Source organism: Gymnoscopelus braueri (genome assembly GCF_963280865.1).
Source record: "Gymnoscopelus braueri genome assembly, chromosome: 9".
Taxonomy (NCBI): Eukaryota; Metazoa; Chordata; class Actinopteri; order Myctophiformes; family Myctophidae; genus Gymnoscopelus; species Gymnoscopelus braueri.
The window spans coordinates 52183313-52200020 of NC_137610.1; the positions used below are offsets into that span (position 1 = coordinate 52183313).

At 38.7% G+C, this 16708-nt stretch overlaps 1 protein-coding gene across 4 annotated transcripts; it reads right to left on the reverse strand.

Annotated features, from left to right (window-relative positions):
- Positions 1 to 1768: 1768 nt before the first annotated feature.
- LOC308091357 (complement C1q tumor necrosis factor-related protein 4-like) lies at positions 1769 to 14962 on the reverse strand. Of its 4 annotated transcripts, none has more exons than XM_080436918.1 (7): positions 14599 to 14962; positions 12072 to 12176; positions 10916 to 10957; positions 10728 to 10790; positions 10304 to 10345; positions 8250 to 8378; positions 2732 to 3809 (listed from the first exon to the last, which is right to left on the reverse strand). In XM_080436918.1, exons 1-7 carry the CDS (start codon positions 14741 to 14743, stop codon positions 3514 to 3516), a joined length of 822 nt encoding a protein of 273 aa, XP_080293044.1. In that variant the 5' UTR covers positions 14744 to 14962; the 3' UTR covers positions 2732 to 3513. The 4 variants fall into 4 exon arrangements, with proteins under 4 accessions (XP_080293045.1, XP_080293044.1, XP_080293042.1 ...); XM_080436916.1 differs by having other exon boundaries at positions 10304 to 10387; XM_080436919.1 differs by lacking the exons at positions 2732 to 3809; positions 8250 to 8378 and adding an exon at positions 1769 to 2005 and having other exon boundaries at positions 10304 to 10387.
- Between the last annotated feature and the right edge of the window lie 1746 nt (positions 14963 to 16708).

A 16708-nucleotide genomic window follows, 5' to 3' on the forward strand; every position in this document is an offset into this window, starting at 1 on the left:
ATAAAACCCCACAGACAGACTTACCCACTTAACTTGCCAGCAGGCCTATTTTGGGGCGTTTTATCATAGCAAAAAATAGACTGATCTGCAAGCTAACAATTTGTAGATCTGGCTATTGTATTTACTTTTTCACAATCACAAAACAAATGGGGGAGGGAAAAAAAACGGATAAAGATTAAATATGGTTTCTGCCCAGCAGTGACGATATGAAGGACTGATGTGATCAGATTGTCAGATCTCGGCTTTCTTTTTTTGCTCTGCCTTAAAAGAGAAGACACAGTGATTGAGAAGCACGGTGAAACAGTCTTAATTTAATGCCTTCCGTTCCAGTGTGTCTGATGTGCTCCTGAAATGATCCCTGCACAGTTGTGAAAACTTGTAATAAATCAGTTAAATGAAGTTAAAATGTCTTTTGACCAGCCTCATTATGTTTTGCCACGCCCCCTTCCTATATAAACCCATTCTAACTTCAAACTCCCATTTTAACCTTGATGGATTAATGGAAAACACCCGTCCTTGATTCTGGTGACTGATATTGTCCTTCTAATGCATGAAGGGGGGCTATTTAATTTAATTGTTTCATTTGCATGAACAGATATAAAAGAATACATCCAAAAAGAAATTGAAAAAATTTGGCCCCCTCACGCATTGAAAGGACAATATCAGTCACCAGAACCAAGGACTTCACCAGACCAGTGCAACACAGACACAATTTGAGTTGATGATTAATTTGATTTGAAACAGCCACTCCACTCACACAAATACCTATATGAACACTATGGGTATTCCATAGGTCATAAATGTGTGTAATATTGTGCCTTGTGGCGTGTGTGTCTCTCTGCATTTTTGTAAGGTATAATCCATGTGCCACAATGAATTGAAATGTTATCACTTTTTCTCCACCAGAATAGATCTGTCACAATTATTTCATAATCGTCTAATCGCAATTAATTTATATAATCGCACTTATTTTTTTTTGCATAATCGTCATAATCAATTTCCTGTTAAAAAAAATTATATTTTCAAAAAAATTACAAAAATAGTGGAAAAAGCAGATCTACAAGATCAAAACGCGTCGCGATGTTTTGAGCTTTTAGATCGTCTATTTCCACTATTTAATGTTTATTTTTAAGTATAAAGTCATTAAATATGTGTTATTTGTCATATCATAATGACTTTTGTTTACGAAGGGGGCCGTGTTTTTCCGATTATTTTTTTCATTTATTTTATTTTATTTTTTTATTGTATTTTATTTTTTAGAATTTTCCAAAAAATATATCTAAAATAAATGAAAAAAGTAATTGAAAAAACACGGCATAAGGAGCATAAGGAGGGCAGGGTGAGTCACCAGAACCAAGGATGGATGTTTTTGATGAATCTAACATGGTTAAAATGGAGTTTGAAGTTACAATGGGTTTGTATAGGAAGGGGGCGTGTCTGATAAAATGAATATCAAATATCTAAATACTGAATCAAGCAACTTAAAAACTGTCTGGGGGGCTCACAAAGGCCTGAGTAGACGATAAAATGACCAAAAGTTTTTTTGAAAGTGAAATATCCCTTTAAATGTGTAATGGTGACAGCCCTACAGCGGAATCCAGTATCAGTATCTAAATTCAAACAATGTAGTTTTCACTTATTATCATCCTCTCCTTTAGAGCCATTTCCTCTGCAGAGATTTTGTTATAAAGAATAAAAAACACACCATCACGTGTTCTTGTGTGTTAGGGAGATCAAAGATCTCATGTTTTTTTATTGGTTATCAGAATAGCGATACCAAACAATGCTTAGTTGCGATCACAACGTTTTGCTTTGTGATTCAGGCATGCTTGTTATCTCTCATGGTCTTCTCGATCCACTCTTTGTAGAAGCAGACGTCCATGAAGATAGATGATGCTAGAGGGTCCGTGCCGCACGTCGGGCCCCTGAGAACCCCATAGATGGATAGATGTGGTGTGCCACCGGGAACAGGGACGCCATACACCGCTCCTCCACCGCAGTCACCCTGAGAGAGAGAGAGAGAGAGAGAGAGAGAGAGAGAGAGAGAGAGAGAGAGAGAGAGAGAGAGAGAGAGAGAGAGAGAGAGAGAGAGAGAGAGAGAGAGAGAGAGAGAGAGAGAGAGAGAGAGAGAGAGAGAGAGAGAGAGAGAGAGAGAGAGAGAGAGAGAGAGAGAGAGAGAGAGAGAGAGAGAGAGAGAGAGAGAGAGAGAGAGAGAGAAATATAGCTGATCTACAAGCCCACAGATCAGCTATTTTCAGTGAATGTTCCACCCAGAATAGGGACGCTAGGGTTCAAGTGGTTGTTGGTTAATACAAAATCAAAATGAAAGTTCCTATCACACAACGATTTGGCGGACCCCTGTAGTAACTCTGAGGACCCCCTATAAAGGTCAAGTCCATGGGACAACACATCTCCTGCATTGCAAATGTTCTTTTGACTCTGGGATTGTGATTCAAATTTAAAACAGTATTATTTAGATGTTCTAATGAATGAATGAATGAATACATCAATAAACAAATAAATAAATAAATACATTCACGCAATAAAATGGAGCAAATTAATTAAATTGTGTTTAAAAAGAGTTTAAAATATAATAATAATAATAATAATAATAATAATAATACAAAAAATAAAAAAACATACAATAGACAAAACAGTGCTTTAGAATGTGTCTTTATTGACAACATGAATATGAGCATTATGGAAGCTCTTTAATGTAATGCTACCAGGACCAGTGATGGAAGAAGTACTCACATTTTTACTGGAGTAAAAGTACAAATACCATTTACAAGTACAAGTTACAATTTAGACATTTACACTCTTATCCACAATTACTTACATGTGTAACCACAATATAGAAATACTCTGTTACAATAAAATACCTGGAAAAGTACAAAAGTATTGTCATGAAAAATACTTACAGTACTCATTATGCTAAATGGACTATTTCACTTTTTCCTTTTTGTCCAAATCTTTCAAAAATAGCAGATCTACAAGATCATAACATGATCTACAAGCTCACACATTGTGAGCTTGTAGATCTGCTATTTTGGAAGAGCCAAAGTCTAAAATAGGGCTTGAATGGTTAATGTATGATTTGTATTGATAATATAAATCTACAAAGTAACTAGTAACTAAAGCAGTTGGATAATAGTAATGGAGTAAAAAGTACAATATAAGTATAATAGAGATGTAATGGGTTGTGACATTAATATGTATTTGGCTGCAGACCCCCATCTGAATAGATTTAGAGCCAGAAACCCCCATAAGAGAAGATTTGTGATGCTATATTTTATAAATGATTCCACATCATTCATTGTTTATTTTTAAATAGCAGATCTACAAGCTCACAACACATCACTGTGAGCTTGTAGATCAGCTATTTCTGAATCGTAAGTAAAAATAGTGGTTAAAATGATGATGATGATGACGATGATTAAAATAAAAGTATCTCTAAATTGTACTTAAGTAGAGTATTTGAGTAAATATACTCAGTGAGTTTCACTAGCAGTGTTACATAGAATAGAGCAGAAAACCACTGAATGTGTTGTGATTCAGTGAGTCATCATAGAGCCTGTAGGGACTACCACTATAACCATCAGACCTCATGTCTACTGTGTCTCCCTGCTCCATCTCTACTATCGCTCCATTAGACATGTATTCATAATATGCATGATTATTCTGTCCATAGTTATTAATGAGTAGCTGATTATTTTTATACATGCTGATACCCATAGTCTCTGATGATCCCAGGGTAGCTGCAGTGAATCTGAAGAAATAAACTCCTTTCACAGGAGATCGAAAATAACCTAGAAAACACACACACACACACACACACACACACACACACACACACACACACACACACACACACACACACACACACACACACACACACACACACACACACACGTCATGTTGATGCTTGTTAAACACTGTGAAATACTTTTTTCAAAAACGTTTCTAAAATAGCCGATCTACAAGCTCACATATATTCTAGAAGAGTGTTTGAACATTTTAGCCTGTAATGACGCAGCAGAGTTAACCCTTCACATGCTGTTACTGATGTTTTCACACAGATGTAACTTGTGTCATGCCAGAGCACAAGATTCCATAACAACAGATAGTGCTCTGTTATCTGCTACCGCTGCTGAAAAACATGAATGGCTTTGTGTAGACGCTACCACACCATCCCCCACCGCTGCTGAGGGGGAGGGGGGCGCCACACCCCCCCCTACCAAGGATGGTGGAACAGCCATAACAAATGAACTCTCTGATAACTCGGAAACAAAAACAAAAGCTGATGACAGCCTGGAGGAGATTGTCGACTCTGATGACAGCCTGGAGGAGATTGTCGACTCTGCAGCCACGGTCTGCAGAGGGAAGGGATGGACTCTCGATGAGAGGGAGGGATGGACTCTCGATGAGGAAGATCAACCTTCCTCCTCCTCATCATCATCTTTTTCCCTGTCCCCAATACCCCTTCTGGAGTTCACCAGTAGCATGAACGACTTGATTAAAGAGGGGACTAGAATCACCCCCCAAATCAAACGCCAGGCCCCACAACCATCAACCGTGCCCTGCCCCCCAACCATCCCCCCTCGACGGTTGACGCTGTTGGCACTAGCGATACAGAGGCGCAAGATCAGGAACGAAGAACGTGAAGAACAGCGCAAGAATTGTCCCTACGAATTGTCCCTACGTCTAGAGAATACATTTGACTGCTGAGATAGGCAGGGTCCATTATGCATAGCCAAAATCATGTCTGGGCCCAAGGCTATTTCAGTTAGCCTTGTTGAAAACAAGGTTTACAATATTCCCACTGTTATCTCAAATAGAGCCTCCGGGACAAGGAGTGACTTTAAACACTCTGCAAATATAGCAAATTTAACACGCATTCCCTGTAGAGGCAACAGCCAGATAGTTGAATGCCTGAAGCTAAACCTGGCCCTATTTAACATCAGGTCACTTAATGACAAGTCTTCCTCTGTAAATGATATCATCTGTAAAGAGAAACTAGATATTATCTTTTTAACAGAAACTTGGCTTGGATCTGATGGAGCGGTGCCCCTAGCTGCAGCATGCCCACCAAAGTACAGTTTCATTCACTCAGGACGTGAGGGAAAAAGAGGAGGTGGTCTGGCGAATATCTTTTCTGACACTTTAAAATTCAAACCTCTGCCAAACCTCGGCAGTTTTAAATCATTTGAATACCAGGCCACCATATTGGAGAGTCAATCCTCTGTGCTTATGATTAGTATGTATCGACCTCCAAAGTGCAGCAAAGCCTTATTTCTAACAGAAATATCAGAACTTTTATCTATCTGTTCCACTAATTATGACAGAACTCTGATTACTGGAGATGCTAATCTACATGTTGACATTGTTTCGGATGTTGTGGCTATGGGTTTCCTACAGTTACTGCACAACTTTGACTTTATTCAACATGTTGTTGGGCCAACACATAAACATGGCCATACCCTGGACTTGGTGATCACTAAAGGTTTGAATATCACTGTTGACAGTATTATTGATAAGCCCGAACTAACAGACCACTATTTATTGTGTTTTAATATGACTGTCTCTGATCTAGGGAAAAACAATACAGAATATACTATAAAAAAACGTTTTTTTAGCTCATCTGCAGCAAACGAGTTTCCTCGTCATCTGGCGTGTGTGCAGGTGCCCCCCCTACTTGATGCTCCCTCAGTGAATGATATGGTTCAACATTTTAATCTCAAATTAGAGTCAGCTCTCGACATAGTGGCTCCTATGAAAACTAAAAAGAAACTTAACTCTAGAGTAACACCCTGGATCGACACGCACATGCGCTCACTCAAGAAAGAATGTCGTAAAGCTGAGCGAATTTGGAGAAAAAACAAACTCACTGTCCACCTAGAGATCTTTAAGAAGTCAACAGTGGCCTATAACAAAGCACTGCGCTTGGCAAGGCAGGCATATTTTTCACGCATTATCAATGACAACAAGCAAAATGCCAGAGTCTTATTCTCTACCATTGAACATCTCTTAAACCCCCCCCAGGCTTACAAGGAGTCGCTCCCTGCTTCTAAAGCTAAGTGTGATGAGTTCGCATCCTTTTTTGAAAACAAAATTTTTAGCATTCGAGCTGGTATTATAAATGCTGCTGCTAGCACTGCAAATGCGGCAAATGGTGCATGGTGCAAAAATGTAGATCCCTCCAGAGGAAGCCTAATATCATTCTGCGCAATTAATGAAGAGGAACTCCGTAAAACTATATCACAGATGACATCATCATCTTGCTCACTGGATGTAGTACCCACCCCGTTTCTCAAAGAGGTTTTAGACAGTGTTATTGGAGATATCCTAAGAATTGTAAACAGCTCTCTACTTTCAGGCGTCTTTCCAGACTCACTGAAAACGGCTGTAGTCAGGCCGCTACTCAAGAAACACAACCTTGATCCATTGGTGCTGGGTAATTATAGACCAATCTCAAATCTGCCATTTTTGGGCAAGGTCTTAGAAAAAACTATCTTTCATCAACTGGATGTGTTCCTACAGAACAATAAGGTTCATAACAAATTCCAATCTGGCTTCAGGAAAGGTCATAGTACAGAAACAGCACTTGTAAAAGTAATTAATGATCTAAGGGTGTCCGCTGACGACAAAAATGTATCTGTTCTCCTACTTCTTGACTTAACCGCTGCTTTTGATACGATTGATCACACAATTCTACTACAACGTTTGGAGTACTGGATTGGTTTGTCAGGCACAGCCTTGTCTTGGTTTCACTCTTACCTAACAGGCAGAAGCTATTTTGTCAGTCTAGCTAACTTTGACTCAGACAAACACAACATCTGTTCTGGTATTCCACAGGGCTCAATTCTGGGTCCCTTATTGTTCTCCCTGTATATACTACCGCTGGGAGAACTCATCGCCGATCACGGAGTGAACTTCCATTTCTATGCTGATGATACCCAGCTGTATCTTTCAGTAGCTCCAGACGACCCCTGCGCTCTAGACCCATTGTTGACCTGTCTGTCCAGTATAAAATGCTGGATGAGTGAGAACTTTCTTAAGCTAAATGAGGATAAAACAGAAGTTCTCATAATTGGCTCCAGTGAGCAGAGAGAATCAATAACAAGTAGACTTGGTAACCTGGCTGTAGAAAGTAACACCACAGTAAAGAACCTGGGGGTGATTATCGATTCTGAATTGAATTTCAATACACACATTAATCATGTCACCAAGATTGCTTTCTTTCATCTTAGAAATATTGCGCGAATTAGAGACTATCTGTCGTTAGACGATGCAAAGACGCTGATCCACGCTTTTGTTTTCTCTCGGCTTGATTACTGCAACGCACTCTACTCTGGCCTGCCAAAGAAAACAACTGACAGATTACAACTTGTTCAAAATGCGGCAGCCAGAATTTTAACTAAAACCAGGATGAGAGAACATATCACTCCAGTTCTTGCTTCACTACACTGGCTCCCGGTTGTTTTTAGGATTGATTTTAAAATTCTTTTAATAGTTTATAAAGCTCTAAATGGTCTGGCACCTACCTACCTCTCTGACTGCCTAGAGAGATATGTTCCAAACCGGGCCCTCAGGTCTTCAAGTGCTGACCTGCTCGAGGTGCCTACAATGACATATAAAAAATACGGTGAAGCAGCATTCTGCTTTTACGGACCGACAGTGTGGAATAAACTCCCATTACACCTAAGACAGGCAGCCTCTGTCGATAGCTTTAAAGCACAGCTCAAGACCTATTACTTCACTCTTGCTTTTAGCTGATTCTTTGGTTGATTTTTAATTCCTCACTGTATTCCCTATTTTAATGTTGTTTTATGCCTTTGCTTTTGCTTGCTTTTATTTTATTTTATTTTATCTTTGTTTGCTTTATTGTTAAATTGGTTCTAACTGTAATTGTATTATTGCTCTGTAAAGCACTTTGAGCTGCATTTCATGTCATGAAAGGTGCTATACAAATAAAGTTTATTATTATTATTATTATTATTATTAGTTGGTGAGAGATAATTGACTGTGTTAAGCTCATTAACATAATGAACTTATTCACTTAATGTAGAGCTCATTAACATAATGAACTTATTCACTTATGTAAAACTAATTGACATAATTAATGTCATCACTTAATGTAAAGCTCATTAACATATTTTACTTATTCACTTAATGTAGAGCTCATTAACATAATGAACGTATACACTTATGTAAAGCTCATTAACATAATTAAGATAATCACCACCTACCTGTAGATGGATTGTAGGCGTTGCCGATGTTAGTGAAGACCTTCTTATAAACCAGAGTGGTTAAAGAACTAAATGGTCCAACCCATCCATCATAACTCAACCCAGCAGAGAAGGCCACCTTTGGTTGGTCTGTCAACACAGGAGCATTATCACATTATTTATATTGTTATAAAAGCATATTTTATACTATTAATTATCTAATTATGTATATCATTATAAGGTTGTTGTCGGGCAGAAACCTCATATCTCCATATTTCTTCCGTAAATGAACGCCCTACTTAATCATACAAGAGTGTTGCAAAGATGGTAAAAATAGCAGATCTACAAGCTCACAACACGTCACAATGAGCTTGTAGATCTGCTATTTTCACTATCTTGAAATGTCCCATTTCAAGGCCGTCAACTGTATAGAAATCTTTTGAAAATAGCCGATCTACAAGCTCACAATGCGTCGCATTAGGACACATTAATGTATGTTTTGTAATAATAATCAAAATCTACAAAGTAACTAGTAAGTAAAGTTTTCAAATAAATGTAGTGGCGTAGAAGTAAAAGTATTGGACATTGGAAATACTCAAGTAAAGTACAAATACCTCAACATTGTACTTAAGTAAATGTACTTACCGTAGTTACTTTCCACCACTGCTTGGTTGTGCTCAAGTAACTTACAGTAGTTACATACGGCTAACTTAGTTATGTACGGACATTGGGAAATGTTCAATACATCCCCCAGGGCTCTATACTAGTCCACTATTATTTCCCTCTACACCAAATCTCTTTGCCAAAAATATCAGATCTAAAAGCTCACAACACGTCACATAGCACCACGTTGTGAACATTAGGAAAGAGTTACAATTAGTGTCTCCTCAGCAGATTAACTTTAAACTGTGACCGTTTTAGTACGTCCAGTTTTAATGTTAATATGTTCAAAATAAAACAGCATAACAGCAAATAATCATTGCTTTCTATTTAATAACAGTTGTGCTACTTTATTTCATTTGGTTTAACCCTTTACAGATCAGTGAGGATACATGGCTTCTATTCCTCTTCCCTTGGATGTAAAGTTGTTTTACAGAAGTTGATACATTATTCAGTTAATTTATTTGGAAAGAAACCCAGAGTCAGCCGTCAGAACTTATAATTATGTTGTCCGTGTCCCTGAATGGCGTCTACACAAGAATGCTACGAATGGCCCTAGGTGACGGACCACATCAGAAACATGGTCCTCTATGGGAACCTACCACGGGTCACAGACAAGGTGAGAGAGAGAAGGATGAGGCTGGCAGGGCACTGCGTCAGGCACCCAGAACTGACACTATGGGAGCCAACCCAGGACAAAACCAGGACAGGAAGGAGGTGCACCACCTACGTAGACGCACTGCGGGGTGACAGCTTAGCTAACAACACTGTAGAGCTCCAGACCCTGATGCTAGACAGGAAAGTGATTCCAGAGTTGGTTTTCTCTCTTTTTTTTTAGGCACACACATGGGGACACACTCGTTCTATTGCTATGCCACCAAAATGCCCTTCCAGCAATCATCAAAAAGTGTAACTCCTTACCCTCCTTCAACATTCAAAGAGCACCTGTCTACCACTGATAACTGGACCTAGGAAAGTCTCCTAAGTCTGACCCCCCCATCCTCAACTGTTTTACTCTTTACATACTTTTGTACATATTCGTAGTTTAACCACAAGGTCCCCCCATGTTTATTTTAATATAACTTGTACATAGTATATTATTGTATGTCTTTAAATGTCTTGATGAATTGAATACCCAGGACCATAATGGAAACAAGCCCTTAGTGCTTATTGTGTCATCCTTTCAACTTCTGTTAATAAGGATTTCAATCAATCAATTAAAATTAAATCAATTACTCCTGCAGTTTCATTTGAGTAGGTAAGCTTTCCCATGTGGATTACATTGATCAACATCAAAATTATTCTCCAAACTCAAATGAAGTAATTAACATAAATTAACACTAAAGTAAAATATTACATTTGTCCACTCTGTCCTCTATACCTGCATCCACTGAACATCCTTCTGTTCTAATTACCTTTGATGTCTGTCTTCAAGGCCTCCATGTTGGTCTGAAGGTCTTGGACATGGTTCTCACTAGTGTCCAGTCTGGTCTGAAGGTCTTGGACAAGAAGGCAGTTCAGAAGACAAGAAGGACAGAAAACATTTTAAAAGGAATAGATGTCAGTGAAGTTGCTTTCTTGCTTTAAGGCTGCAGCCAACTATACAAAGAACAATGATGTGTTCTGTATGGACACCTCAGTACAAATCTACATGGGGAATAAAACAATACATTAAGAGGCTTGAGATGAGTATCTTTGGTGTTCTGTTAGACAATATCAGCATAATCTATAATGGGAAGTATACCTCAGCAATTATAATTTTCCTCACTTCAAAGGAGAAGCAGTTCATTGAAGGATAAAGTTAGAACATTTAGTTCTTTAAACATGAAGTTATAATACCTGCATTGTGTCTCTCAGTGGTGTTGAGCCTCATTTCTAGGGTGGACAGCTGATCAAGGAGGGCTGAAATCATCCCAGCATTAGCATTAAATCAATACTCAGTTTACCCTGGTCAATTAGGCGGATAAAATATAAATTGCATTTAAAAAAACCCATCTATTTTGAATATAATATAATTTTTAAATTACCTTCCTCCATCTTGGTCTGACTGGCGCTCACCTTCACAAACACTGCAGAGAAATATCACATAAAAAGTTATGTTAAACTGTAAAACATAAAGGAGAAAAAAACATCTCAGCCTTTAGTTGTACAAGTTGAACTCCGAAACCTTAGCCTGGCTTCGGCCCCTGAATCGGTAGCCACACCCATTTAAAACAATATGTTCTGAGTGAAACTAAATGAAAATCCAGGATACCAAAATCTAGCTTTTACATTTTTAATTGGTTTTCTCTCAACTAACATAATAGTACATAATAGTCCAGTCGTCTACTTGTAATAAATACATGGATTTATGTTGTAAAAACATACAGGTCTGACTCCAATCAGTGTTGTTTGTTTCAAGAGGTCGAGTGGCCGCTGCAATGTGTGCCTTGAATGAGAGCTGACTGTCCAGGTCCAGGACAGCACCAAGGTTTGTCGTACGGCGGTGTTGCACAGCCAACATAACAGATCTACAAGCCCTCAAAGTGTCTTATTCGCAACGTATTGTGGGCTTGTATGTCTGCCATGTTCACGGCGTGACACCGTCGTATGACAGCATAAATCAGACAGCACACCGCTGCCTGCCTGCCTGTGAATGGAATGGATCAATCTACTTCAACAATGTGGGGGGGAAATACCAGTGCAGCGGCCCCTCCCACTTTGGTCTAGTCCTATTTTCTGCTTAGATCTAATTGGCTCACAGGCTCAGTTCCACTTTACTTTTGTTTAGGTAAGGAACGTTGGTACAGAAGTTAATTAATATCACCTGGTCTTGAAATTCGTTTTTGAGCAACAAGCTCCATTGTTTTGTTGTTTTCAGAAACAGAAAATGAATATGTGTCAAGATATCTAGACTACCTACTGTAGATAGCATACAGTACATGAGGTTACACTATACAAATCTGAACTAAGGGGACGTGAATTTCAGGGAATTCAAATCCACCATCTTCGATTTACGGTCCCAAATTAAACAGGAAAACAAATGCTATTGGGTAGCAGTGGAGCGAGGGTGGGTCTACCCTCGTCTACCCCCCCCCCCCCACACACACACACACACACACACACACACACACACACACACACACACACACACACACACACACACACACACACACACACTGCATGTGATTGGAGAATACTTACAGTGAACTCCAACCGTGATTCCAGCCAATAGGAGGAGACCTAGCAGACCCACAACGACCACAGGAAGCCTGCAGCTGCCCTTCCTCTCTGGAGACACTGCAGTGACTGTGGACACCAAACACAGTGTAGCAGTAAGCTGTATGTGTGTGTGTGTGTGTGTGTGTGTGTGTGTGTGTGTGTGTGTGTGTGTGTGTGTGTGTGTGTGTGTGTGTGTGTGTGTGTGTGTGTGTGTGTGTGTGTGTGTGTGTGTGTGTGTGTGTGTGTGAGAAAGCGTCAAGTTGTATGGAAGGCTTTCTCTAAAAGTAAAAAAACATTGTTTTTTACAATAAGATAATGGGGGTCCTGCTTTATCACTCTCTCAGCTAAGGGGTCCTTGGCCTGAAAAACGTTGAAGACCCCTGCTCTATTCTGTACCAAGTGCAGCTTTCCTTTCCTTTTTTATTTATTTATTTTTTACTTTTTTTTATTTAGCATTTTTCAGCACATTAGACAAAGAGCATCATTTCATCATATAATTTTTGGGTTTTTTCCCCCACATCCCCCCTCCCCCCATAACTGGTTAGTGTCCATACAGACAAAGCGAAGTAAAAAAGTAAACAGACATATACAAAGGGAAAAATAAAAAATTAAGCACACATCACAACATGATTAATTGTTGGAAAATAAATACATAATAGTAATACTAAATAATAATAATAATAATACAAATAAAAAAATACCCCCCCCCTCTCTCTTCTTCAATCCTGATTTCAAAGCCTAATTGCAGCCGGTTGCAGACACAGTCCAGGAGTGCAGCTTTCCTGCTCCTTTTAGAAAACAATGTGTTTGTCAGATACTGCATGCCCCCACCGCCATTTTTTCCCTCAAACGAACCACAATGGAAACGAGCTTTCTTGTGTCTATACTATGTTCTATCTTGTATGCACCTGTATTCACTTGTTCATGTCATTTGGTGAATAAAAAGTTTAAATCAATCAATTTCATCGTTGATGACATAATTTCACATTTAATGCTATGTATGGATGGTTTTAATAACATATCTCACCAGACTGCAGTATCTAGATGGTCTATCATGTCCATTACACATGGTGCAAAGTGAACAATACTCGTCAATTCTACTTTTCTTTATGAACTCCTTTTCCTTGCTCCATTGTTTGCTAAATGAATACTAGCCAATGCGCTGGCTGCCAGCTGATATTCTAATCTATACCAATGAAACGGGAGATTTACCGAGATATGTAAATATAAACCAATAACACATACACTCATATGCGTCCGGCCAGAGGGTGCACCGGACGGAGGACAGCTGGGTCTAAAACCGGACGAATGGCCACCCTTATTAACCTGTATTCACTTGTTCATGCCATTTGGTAAATAAAGTTTCAATCAATCAATCAATCAATCAATCTCATCGTCACAATTAATGCTATATGGTTTTAATAACATATCTTACCAGACTGCAGTATCTATATGGTTTTAATAACATATCTTACCAGACTGCAGTATCTATATGGTTTTAATAACATATCTTACCAGACTGCAGTATCTCATGGTTTTAATAACATATCTTACCAGACTGCATCTATATGGTTTTCATAACATATCTTACCAGACTGCAGTATCTATATGGTTTTAATAACATATCTTACCAGACTGCAGTATCTATATGGTTTTAACCCATTTAGACGGGAAAGAGATAGCAGATCTACAAATAGCAGATCTACCAATTGCCGCGCTATGAGCTTGTAGATCTGCTATTTTTGAAAAATCGTGAAAATGTGTGCAAATCTTTGAATATATATATATATATATATATATATTTAAAGCAAACATTTGTAACTCAAATCTTTGATCTTTGGGATTCTACAAATGTCTTACGCAAAACGTATGTTGCTATATCAGTGGTTCTCGAACCTTTTCAGGTCAAGGACCACCAAAAATGATATGTATTTGGCCGCGGACCCCTATCTCAAAATATGTTGTTCCAGGGACCCCCCAGAAGCAAAGATTTTAGTCACAAATGCTCCCTTTAAAAAAAAATATATATATATTCAAATATTACACATTTTCACGATTAAAAAGAAAATAGCAGATACAAGCTCATAGCACGGCACTCGGAGCTTGTATATCTGCTATTTTTGAATAGGCAAAGGAATCTAAAAATGACACACAGATGTGTTCCCGGTCTTAATGGGTTAATAACATACCAGACTGCAGTATCTACATGGTTTTAATAACATTTCTTACCAGACTGCAGTATCTATATGGTTTTAATAACATATCTTACCAGACTGCAGTATCTACATGGTTTTAATAACATAACTTACCAGACTGCAGTATCTATATGGTTTTAATAACATATCTTACCAGACTGCAGTATCTATATGGTTTTAATAACATATCTTACCAGACTGCAGTATCTATATGGTTTTAATAACATATCTTACCAGACTGCAGTATCTATATGGTTTTAATAACATATCTTACCAGACTGCAGTATCTATATGGTTTTAATAACATATCTTACCAGACTGCAGTATCTTGTGTGGCTGTTGCTCCTGAGGTGCAGGGTTGTCTATATCATTATAGATTTCATCGTTCTGGTAATTCTCATAGATCACATCACTTGTCTCTTCCATCTCAATGTTTTCAGAGTGGAAAGCCACCGACATTTCTACCTTTTTATGACTTAAAATTCTAAAGTGATACGGTTCACTTCTTTAGCTTAAGACTTAGATTCTAAAGTGATACGGCTCACTTCTTTAGCTTAAGACTTAGATTCTAAAGTGATACGGCTCACTCCTTTACCTTAAGACTTAGATTCTAAAGTGACACTGCTCACTTCTTTACCTTTGAGACTTAGATTCTAAAGTGATACGGCTCACTGCTTTACCTTGGTCCACTTCTTTACACAAACTGGAGAGGAGTGAGGTGTCATCTCTCTTTTATGTATTTTCTTCTGTTCCTCTTTTTCTGGTGCGTTCCTCCCTCACGCTTAGAAACTTCTTTTTTTTTTTTTTATGTTTGGTTGTTGTTTTTAGAGCGTCCCTTAATTATTAGTATTAGGGCACGGCACCTGTCATCCGGTCATCTGCAACGTGTGTGGTGAATTTGAACCGTTCTCGAGATACGTGGATTCTAAGTTAAAGGAAAAACACTGGAGCACTTTTTCAGCTGAAAAAGAAAAAAATTAAAGTTGAGGAATCAACTGAAATAGACTTTCATATAACTATGGATCATATTAAATGCTGAAAAGAAAGTTTAAAAGAGAGTTAAAGAGAGCATATTTATATACTAAAACAGGTTCTCAAACTATGGGTCGGGACCCCAAGTGGGGTCATGGGGAAGGTGTATCATTCCAGTTAAGTCAGTTTTATGTTTTTGAAAAGCATAATATGTGAATTAATTTGCATTGTTATTTGATGGCAACAGATACTGTATGCTTCCATTTAGAGATGTGTACAGAAACAATTGGTCAGAATGTATTGAGAGGAAAGCTCTGTCCCTTGAGATGCAGCATCTCATTTTAGAGGCTACAGATAAATAAAACATTACACACAATAAAAATACACTATACAAACACGTACAGATACAGTTAGCTTGCTCACCCTCACCCTCTCCCACCCACAACCCCAGCCCTCAAGTCATTTTAAACAAAGAAAATGGAGAAACAGTACAATGACCTGAATCAAAGTCAGAAATCAACGTAAGTACAAACAGTTTAAAAACACGAACAGGTTGTTTCTAGATGTGAATATAAGGAAGTCCTGAAAAGGCCAAGAGAGGCAACAGACCTGAAAGAAAGAGGAAGATTGTTCCAGTTGAATGGAGCTTTATAGTGGAATGACCCGTCCAACTTCAGTAAAAAATAATAATTGAGGAACAACAAAATAGGATATTGTGTGTGTCTTATGTCTAGGTGGATATGGTGATGTACTGTATATGGAACCAGGGACTGTTTCAAATAAAATTACAGAAGTGAACACAATAGATATCAGTGAAGTTGCCTTCTTGCCTTAAGGCTGCAGCCAACTAAAGGGCAATGATGTGTTCTGTATGGACACCACAGTCCAAATCTACATAGGGAATTGAATAATACTGTTGTGATGGGCAGTACAGGCCTGTGACATCTTATTCTATGACAGACTGTGATGTGTGTAACATGGGACTGTGTTACCTGGATATTTGAGTTACCCCCTAGTTTGGTTGGATGTGCGTGTCATTGTCATTGGCTGTCCTACGTTCTGTGCTAGTTTGATAAGAGACGTCAGCGTTTCCTTGTTCAGTGTTAATGCCAGAACGAGAGGACCCAAGTGATCTAATACTCACCTATAACCAGCGAGCAGTGTGTGTTCATGTTATCACCATCCTTGAACCTTGAGAGGTTATTGTTTAAACTTTAAGGTGTTAAAGACCGCCGCTGACGGTGCATGCTCGCGCGTGCATGTGGAGCATGCGTGAGCCCCCAGCCCCCATAGTGTCAGAGCTGAGCACCCCCTAGAGCTCACCCCTGCTGACCAGCATATTGCAAAGAAGTTAAAGTAACCTGTATTTTCCAAGTAAAGTCTACTAACCTGGATAAACATTGTCGTGCCCCTCCTTACCCACTCCTCTACACCCAGCAGCAAGATAAATGG

Excerpts from the sequence above, each read along its gene's own strand:
- LOC308091357 (XM_080436916.1), bottom strand. The coding sequence starts at position 14,743 with ATGTCGGTGGCTTTCCACTCTGAAAACATTGAGATGGAAGAGACAAGT. Across the intron at positions 10,791-10,915 it reads TCAGACCAAGATGGAGGAAG|CCCTCCTTGATCAGCTGTCC; the intron begins GTAATTTAAAAA and ends GGATGATTTCAG. Across the intron at positions 10,388-10,727 it reads CACTGAGAGACACAATGCAG|ACCTTCAGACCAGACTGGAC; the intron begins GTATTATAACTT and ends TTCTTGTCCAAG.